The sequence below is a fragment of the Nicotiana sylvestris genome, chromosome 10 (assembly GCF_000393655.2).
Source record: "Nicotiana sylvestris chromosome 10, ASM39365v2, whole genome shotgun sequence".
NCBI lineage: Eukaryota > Viridiplantae > Streptophyta > Magnoliopsida > Solanales > Solanaceae > Nicotiana > Nicotiana sylvestris.
Window position 1 is genome coordinate 73,982,532 of NC_091066.1, and position 9,822 is coordinate 73,992,353.

The window sequence follows — 9,822 nt, forward strand, 5'->3', positions numbered from 1 at the left end:
TGCTTAGAATGATAATCATGTATGGGAAGTGTAGCTCATGATTGAGACAGACAAGAGAACTATGGTGAAATAAGTTCACCGCTTAGCCAAGCAAAGAGTTTGGCTTTCGGATTCTGAAGAGGTGGAATTAATGTCCAGAACAGAATTTGTTCTTCCTTAGTAGCCGAAGATAATGAGAAACAATGTGATGATCCCTACGTGTTGCAGTTGAAAGAGGGGATTCACAAGTATAAGACGATGGCTTTTGAATAAGGGGGAGATGATGGTACTTTGAGGTACCAAGACAGATTGTGTATTCCAGACATAGATGGACTTAAAGAGGGAAGATCGTGTTAGAAGCCCATAATTCCTGGTATTCTTTCCATCCAGGTTCCCCAAATATGCATCATGACCAAGGAGATTTATTGGTTGAACGACATGAAAAGGAACGTCACAGACTTTGTGGCCAATTGTCCGAATTGCTAGCAAGTGAAAGTCAAGCAGTAGAAAGTCTAGTGTTTTCATCCCAGAATACATATACTTTTGAGTGGAGATGGTAAATATGGAAATTTATAACGATATTATCTTGCTCATTTTAAAAGCATGATTTGATTTGATGATCGTAAATCGACTTACCAAGTTAGCACGCTTCTTGCCAGTAAAAACTACAGATTCAGTAGAAGATTATACTGAGTTGTACATTCAGGAAATCGTCTGATGTATGGGACTCCATTGTCCGTCTTTCCGGATTGTGGTGCTCAGTTTAAAATGAACTTTTAGAAGTCCTTTCAGAAAGGATTAGGCACAAGTTTTTCATCCTCAGAAAGATGGCCAGACAGAGCGTATTATTCAAACAATTGAGGATATGTCCTTGATATTAAAGTAATTGGGATAATCACATACCTCTCATTGACCTTACTAATAATAACACCTACCATTCTAGTATCAAGATAGCACTGTGAGAGACTCTGTATGGGCGAAGGTGTAGATCACCAATTGGTTGGTTAAAAGTTGGTGAAGAGGAATTATTGGGACCAAATTTAGTCTATCAGGCAATGGAGAAAGTTAAGTTGATTCAATAGCGTTTGAAGAAAACTTAGGGCCGCCAAAAGCCCTATTCGAGCGTGTGACATAGAGACTTAGAGTTTCAAGTTGATGATCGGGTGTTTCTGAAAGTTTCATTTATGAAAAGCATTATGATATTTGGGAAGAAGGGGAAGCATAGTCTCTGCTATATTAGGCCATATAGATTCTTGCAAAGGATTGGTCAATTAGCTTATGAGTTGGAGTTCCCACCATAATTAGTGGTGGTACAGCCAGTATTCACGTGTCATGTTATAACATTCAAGTTTCCAGTACTCAGATATTCATGTCAGTTTAGTACTCAGATACTCATGTCAGCTCAATACTCAGCTACTCATGTTAGTCCAATACTTAGACATTCATGCCAGCTTAGTACTTAGATTACTCAAATATTCGTGCCAGTTCAATATTCATATATCCATGTTAGTTCACGTATCCATGGCAGACCAATATTCAGTCAATGCAGTAGTCATTCAGTTCAGTATTGCAACACTTCAGTAATCAAGTATTCATTCAGTTTAGTATACAAGTGTTAATGAAAGTTCATGTTTCCACCAGACCCGTTTAAGGTCCGGAGTTAGCAGAAGTTACAGTCAGGACAACCATTCGAGGACGAATGATCCCAAGGGGGAGATAATGTAACACCCCATACATTCAGACTAGGTGTGGATATTAATTTGATATTTTAGACATATGAAGTCCTATCGGGATAATTATGTGTGAAAATAATTATTTCAAAATAAAGATGGAAAGTGAGGTGCATAAGATTTGACAAAATCGACTAAGTTTGCAAAAGGTTCGTATTCCAGCAGGTTTTAGTGAAAATGAGTAAGGAATTTGGGAAAACTCAAAAAGCATTAAAGAGTTAGTCCATTGAAATATATTTCCAACTATATATTATAGATCCCTAACGGATCTCTGTGCAAAAAGTTATGTGCGTTTTACAGAACAGTATGCGATATGCGCGCTGGTAGCGTGCCCTTAGCGCGACCATGCTAATTTTGAGGTAGTGTTACTGCCATTTAGCGCGTTCAATAGCGCGGGCAGGCCTCCAGATGCGCGGGCGCGCTAGTGGGGGGCCATTTTAAAGCTATATTTCGTCCCCCACAGCCCCAAAACATAAAAACTTGCTCTAGAAAGAGGAACTCTCAAAAACCTAACTCCTTAAGGGTCCTTCCACCACCCAAGGTAAGTTCTAATGGTGATTATAAGTTAATTTCAATATCCCAACATCTTATTAACATGGGTAAACCCTCCATATTATTAGATATTCATTTGGGGCATCATTGTTGAGAGAAGAAACCCTAGAACTCGAATTCAAGAAGATTGAACGTCAAAAAGGTAATGTCTTCACCCTCTAATTGATTCTAGCATTGGATTAATGATTATTGACTCAAGTTCATGAGATATGAGTTGATGGGTTTGATAGAAAAGCATGAACAATTATAGGTTTGGCTTGTTGATTGTTGATTATTGGTTAAGGGTATTGTTTACCTTATGGGTGATAAAGAATAATGTTGATTATAACTATTTGAGACTTTAGAATTTATCTAGGAGCAAGAGAATGGGTTATTGGGTATAGACACACCATTAATAAGGACTATGAAGCTTTATGCCACCAAGTGTTTGAGAAAATGCCTAAGTGACCAAAACATGAGTATTATTGCTAACACGGAATCCCTTTGACTTGTATTTATATAGATTGAAGTTGAAGGGGGTTGGCGAATGTTGTATTATGCTCAAGAGCAGGAAGTTAAGGTATGTGAGGCCAACTCTCTATGTTTGGGAATATTAATGATTCTCCCTACACTACGTTTCTTTTACGACGTATCAATTGCCTAAAAAATATAGTTAAGCCTAGTTCCTTGAATAGTAGTAGAGCTTCTATTCTCTAGTTTCATAACTCGTTCATGACTTTCATTCTGAACGTTGTGAGCTCAGTGTGTATTCAATATAGACTTGGGCTTGATTCCCCCGAGTCTTAGTATAGATTACTCAGTATGCCAGAAACAATTGAAGTTTCAGTGTTCATAATCAGTTCAAGAAATACATGTCTCAGTCTAGTCCTATTCAATATTCCAGTATTATGTAACTCAGTGTGATCCAGTGTTCCAGTATTATGTAACTCAATGTGATTCAGTATTTAACTATCATATATTACAGTATGATTCTCAGTTCCTGATTTTAAATCCCTGAATGTTGAACACTTGTATTTAGGCCTGAGGCCACAGTTTATGCTTTATGCATCTTTGGTCCTGAGACCGCAGTTTATGCTTTATGCATTTTGGACTTGAGGTCGCAGTTATGTATACGTATACTTGGGCCCGAGGCCGTAGTTTGTGCATATATATATATATATATATATATATTGGGCCTGAAGCCGCAGTTTAATATTCAGATAAACAGGTTGTTCATCATTTCAGAAGAGGGAGTATTCATATCCTTATTTCCTTTCAGTTCAATTATTAGTTACCGTTCAGTTATTAGTTATCATATCAGTTACCAGTTATCAGTTCAGTTATCAGTTATCAGTTCAGTTACCAGTTATCAGTCCAGTTATCATTTATTAGTTATCATTTTATTTATCAGTTATCAATTATCATTTCAGTTTCAATTTCAATAGTTATCATTTCAGTTATCATTTATAAATTCTCAGATATTAGCTTAGTTTTAGTTTCAACATTTATAATTCTTTCTTTCAGTTGCCTTACATACCAGTACAATTCAAATGCACTGACGTCCCGTTTTGCCCGGGGCCTGCATCTCACAATGCATGTAATGATTTACAGGTCGACGACGTAGAGCGCTAGGATTCCCGTACCAGCTATTTGGTGATCCCTAATTCTTTTGGGGTATTATCATTACTTTATAGCCTTTCAGTATTTACAGATAGTCAGTATTTTTAGTACTTCAGTAGAGGCTTCATAGACTAGAGTAACAGTTAGACAGAGTCTTAAACTTTTCATATTAAGCTATGTTGGCTACAAATATGTTTCAGAATTGTATTAGTATTTGCGCACTTTGATTTATATCATGCAGACTTTCAGTGTATCATCATATATTAGTTTATCTTCCGCATTTAGTATGTTATGATATCAAATGTTGATTCAGCCAGCCAGTTGGTTCACTCGGTCACATGTAGTCAGGTACCGAGTATCGTGTTACGTCTAGGCCCAGGTTCAGGGACCTTTGTTGTCTGTCTTTTTCTAAGAGCTTGGCGAATCCCACAACAGAGGAGAAGGCTGTCATCCCTACCGATGTAGTTGATGTTGTATCCTTAATGTGGTAAGCCAAACCGCCAACAAACTTGCGAATCTCTGCTTTTTCTGTCTTAACCATGTGAGTAGCATGCTTAGCTAGCTTTATGAATTCCATGTAGTACTCTTGCACACTTTTATTCCCTTGCTTGAGCTATTCGAACTCTGTAGCCTTAGCTTCCCTATCCTCTTCTGGAATAAAGTTAGCCATGAAGGCCTCTTCAAATTCTTCCCAAGTAGGCGGACCATCATGTTTATCTCTTTCCTTTTCCCACATTTCAAACCAAGCACCGGCCACATCTCTAAGCTGGTAAGTATCCAGCTCCACAGCTTCATCATCAAATGCTTTCATCGCTTGGAAGGCTTTCTTGACACCCTCCAGCCATAACATTGGATCTTCATCAACTATTGAACCATGGAACAGTGGAGGACTCAACTTCAAAAATTCATTCACTCTTGAGGACTCATAATTGTTCTGTCTATTTGATTGAGGTGGAATCTCATCTCTTCTCTCGTTCTGGTTGGCCATGAAGGCTTTAAACATCTTCATAACACTGTTGACTACATTAAACATCTGACTTCACCTCTGGAGATATAATTTTTTGAGTTGGAGCTGCTGTTGGGGGCGACACTAGATCCTGAGGTACTGGATCATCATGCTCCACCCCTTCTTCATGTTCAACCCGGGGTACTTGAACCCCCTTTATGGATTTACCCTTCCTTTTCTATGTTGGAGCCTTTTTAGTTCTGCCTTGAGCCACAATAGTAGTAATAATTTATTGAGCAACATCCTGAGTGTCGGTGTCAGAGTTGCGAGTATGAGCCATTTCTTCAAGTTTTAGAGAAACGAATACATTAGATAATTTCTTAGAGGTAGGATATACTGCACGATCTAAAGTATGAGAAAAATGAGACTTTTCCTAAATTCTTGAAGCCTCTTATTTATAAGTATGACGCGCTTCATACCCACAAACAAGACTCTACTAATACGACTTCATAGACCCCTAGGACTCCATAAACCCGAGGCTCTGATACCAAGTTTGCCACGACCTATTTTCTGAACAAGCCGTGACCGGCACCCGATCGCTAAACATGACCGAGCGATCTATCTGTGCTTATCAAATCTATTATAACTTAAAATTTTATATGCCACATGGCACTACTGCAACCAAATACCTTTAAATAATTTAAATATCTAAAACAAGCCAACTTCAAAACTTTATTTGTAGTAACCAATGAAAAACTGCTAAGTTATTATAAAAACATCTGAATCTTAACCCACCGATTGTGTCTATGAAGCCTCTACTGATAAACTGACGCATTGCTCAGGACATGAGATTTTCTGGCTAGTTATCTAAGTAAACAAAGAAATAACAAAATAAAAATGACTCTAAGGAATACTCCACAAACAAAAGCGGATCTCACCAATAGTACTGGAAGAGAAGGAATTCCTAACTCGTAGCTTGCTCGCCTGCAAAAGCAGTTCCTACGTTGTACCGCAGACCAACGAAGATTCCCAAAAGAGAACGTCAGTACCATCCATTGAACTTAGTGAGTCTCTATGATAGAAGACGAAACTTTATTAACATATACATTATGAGCAAAGATTCTAAATGCATGTAAAACATAAAGTTTATAAGAACAATTCTAAAACAATTGCATAATAGCAGTTTATGAATATTCTTAAAAAATTCTTTTCTTTTGATTTCTTACAAAAAAAATACTTCACTTTATACTTTGGGAGTTCCAACTATTCTGACTTAATTCTGTCTCAGTCACCATGTGATCGGCACGGGTTTGATCCCAACCTGATCGAATAGGCCCAAACCACAAGGTGCCACTCGATTCATGATTCTCAACGCTCATGTATCATACCTTAGCATGGCTAAGTAATTTCTCAGCAACGAGACACTCGGCTCGTGTTCTCCCTACTTTGGCACAAGTAGTTTCAGGAAGTCAACGCCTTGGTTAGGACCCTCGGCCAGGACGATGACCCCTTCTCAGAATAAAGGATACTTCCAAAAATCTTTTCTTTCTACATCTTCTTGTGACTTTTCAAGTCTAAATCTTTTCTTTTTGGAACATCATGTACATGCTCATGCTGTTATCCTTAAATGTAAAGCATTGCATAAGAATGAAATAAACATCTAGAAGTATTTCTAAAGATTCTTGCTTCTTCATAAATTTTCAACATGAAAATAACATATGAGAATAACACAAAAATCTGAAAATTTATGCACATATATCATATAAATCATCTAAACTTTTGCTAGAACAATTCTAAGTTAATAGGTACTCACTCGCTTCAATTAAGTAAATATAAACTCTTTTAAGCAATTCATCAAATGCCTTATATGTGTGATTTTGTGAGTTAAACCATTTTAGAAAAGGGTTATATCAACTCACCTCAAAACTTCTTGAGCCAATACGTAGACCCCAGTCCAATTTATAACCGTCAAATAATTGATTCAACAACAACCAGTGCATTTTAATTAATTTTAAAGTTTCACACCTAAACATGGAATTTACTGTTGATATAGAGGAAGAAGGAAATTAACTATTCTATTCTTACCTACTACTACTTTAGGATAATTGACAATAGGGAATTTTATATACCTGAGTTCAAGAATTAGTGATTTGTAAAGAACCCTAGAATTTTCGTTGCCTGTGTGAGTATTTCGCTGAACGACGCTTCTGTTTCTTGGGCAAATAGAATGTCGAGTTCTGTTTTTATTTTTCATAAGGCATAAGCCTTTTGCCTGCCAACTGCCAAGAGCCCGTTATGGGCTTTAGGTTGCACGTGATTTCTTTTACTTTTTTTTTTGACTTAACTAGTATTTAATTATTCCTACTTTTAATAATTAATAATAATAAAATTATTAATATTCCCCTAATTGCACATCCAATTATTTATAAATAGAGAAGTAACTCAAAATCAATCACAAGGGTTTTAATCCGTAATAGAAGTATAATTTAAGATTATAAAAATTAAATTCTATATTTAGTGGGTCTTGAAACTTTTATAGATTTGAAGAGTGTTACAATCTTTCCTCCTTAAAAACATTCGTCCTCGAATGTTGCTAGGGCCTTATTCTTAAGTTAACAATCATTCCTTAGGTCCTTGAACCTCTTAAGTTTTCTTAGCACTACCCACTCTTCCAAGGGACTCAAAATTTTGGCTAACTCCCTAAATTTTCAGAAATTTTGGCAGATTTTTCCTTGTAAATATGGACTATCCAAAAAAAATATCCCAGTCACAAATGCCACAACTACACCAACAACAATTAAATATACCATAACAGGCCATTCATAGGCACCATACACAACTCATAAATTAATTACTCACACTTCAGTAGGACATAAACAAGTAAATCACTTTAATGAATTAAATATACTATGGCATAAACTAAATTACTACAACAACTAATATAATCTAGGAAGGACATAAATACTTGCTAACTTATATTTAATAAATAAAATATAAATGTCAATCCATGCCTAGGTTAACATACCTTGTTACTCAAATAAATATGGATATTTCTTCCTCATATCTTCCTCAACCTCCCGCGTAGCCTCTTTTGAATCATGATTACTCCACAAAACTTTTACCGATGTTATATCCTTTGTTCTCAACTTTCGTACTTGCCTATCGAGAATTTCTATAGGTACCTCTTTATAAGTCAAGCCTTCTTTAATTTCTATGATATCGGTAGGTATTATATGCGACTAATCATGAATGTACTTTCTAAGCATAGACACATGAAAGATAGGATGAACAGAGAACAACTCAACGGGTAACGCTAGCTCATAAGCCACGTTTCCCTTCTTTTTCTATAATCTCATAAGGTCCAATAAATCTAGGACTAAGTTTCCCCTTCTTACCAAACCTCATAACTCCTTTCATTGGTAAAACTTTCAAAAACTCCTTGTCACCAACCATGAACTCTAAGTCACAATGCCTCTTGTCATAATAAGACTTTTGACGACTCTGAGCCGTTTTCAGTCTTTCTCTAATTAGCTGGACTTTCTCTAAGTCCTCACAAATAAACTATGGACCAATCAATGGCACCTCTGCTGGTTCAAACCAACCCACTGGAGACCTACATCTTCGCCCATACAATGCTTCATAAGGAGCCATACCAATACTGGTCTGATAGTTGTTATTGTAAGCAAATTCTATAAGTGGTAAGTGATCATCCCAGTTACCTCCGAAATCTATAACACATGCTCGCAACATATCTCTGAGAGCCTGAATGGTCCTTTCTGCCTGACCATCGGTCTGTGGATGGAAAGCGATGCTCAAATTGACCTTGGTACCTAATCTTTTCTGAAATGCCTGCCTAAATGTGCCGTGAACTGAGGGCCTCTGTAAGATATGATTGAAACTGGAGTACCATGCAATCAGACTATTTCTTTGATGTACAACTGCGCATACTACTCTACGGAATCTGTCGTCTTTACTAGTAGGAAATGCGCGGACTTTGTCAGTCAGTCTATAATAACCCAAATTGAATCATGCTAAAGGTATGTGCGAGGTAGACCTACTACAAAATTCATATTAATCATCTCCCATTTCCACTGTGGTATTTCTATATCTTGAGCTAGGCCACCAGGTCTCTAATGCTTGGCTTTGACTTGCTAGCAATTCAAACATTTAGCCACATGATACGCTACTTGCTTCTTCATGCCTTTCCACCAATACAACTCTTTTAAGTCCAGATACATTTTGGTAGCACCTGGGTGGATAGAATACCTCGAACTGTGAGCTTCTTCCATTATATCCTTCCTAAGACCATCTACATCAGGCACACATAACCGATCATTCAACTTCAAAACTCCTTCATTTCCTAGAGTGAAAGCAGTGATTTCTTTATTTCTAACTCCTTTTTTAACTTCACTTAATCTTCATCTTGCTTAGCCTTAACATACACAACTAAAGAGGATTGCGCTAAGGGATAAGCAATTGTACCTCCTTCTTCGGTCTCATCCAGTCTAATTTCATCATTTGCCAGTTTTTGAATTTCTCGACCCAAAGTTTGCCTTTGCACTGCAAGATGGGCCAAGACACCCATTGACTTCCTACTAAGTGCATCTGCTACCACATTAGCTTTGCCCGGGTGAGAAAGGATATTGATGTCATAATCTTTCAGTAGCTCGAGCCACCTTCTCTATCTCAAATTTAATTCTTTTTGCTTAAAAATGTACTGGAGGCTTTTGTGATCTGTAAATACTTCAGAATGCTCGCCATAAAGGTAATGTCGCCATATCTTTAATGCAAACACCACTACTGCAAGCTCTAATTCGTGTGTGGGATAGTTCTTTTCATGATTCTTTAACTGCCTGGATGCAGACGCAATAACTTTTCCATCTTGCATAAGAACACAACCAAAGCCCACTCTGGAGGCATCACAATACACTGTGAACCCATCCAAACCTATCGGCAAGGTTAACACAGGCGTAGTGGTCAACCTCTTCTTTAACTCTTAAAAACTCTGCTCACAAA

At 37.2% G+C, this 9,822-nt stretch overlaps 1 protein-coding gene across 1 annotated transcript; it reads right to left on the reverse strand.

Annotated features, from left to right (window-relative positions):
- Positions 1 to 8,367: 8,367 nt before the first annotated feature.
- On the reverse strand, positions 8,368 to 9,391 carry LOC138879522 (uncharacterized). Its single transcript, XM_070159140.1, has 3 exons — positions 9,289 to 9,391; positions 9,073 to 9,166; positions 8,368 to 8,704 (listed from the first exon to the last, which is right to left on the reverse strand). Exons 1-3 carry the CDS (start codon positions 9,389 to 9,391, stop codon positions 8,368 to 8,370), a joined length of 534 nt encoding a protein of 177 aa, XP_070015241.1.
- Positions 9,392 to 9,822: the final 431 nt, after the last annotated feature.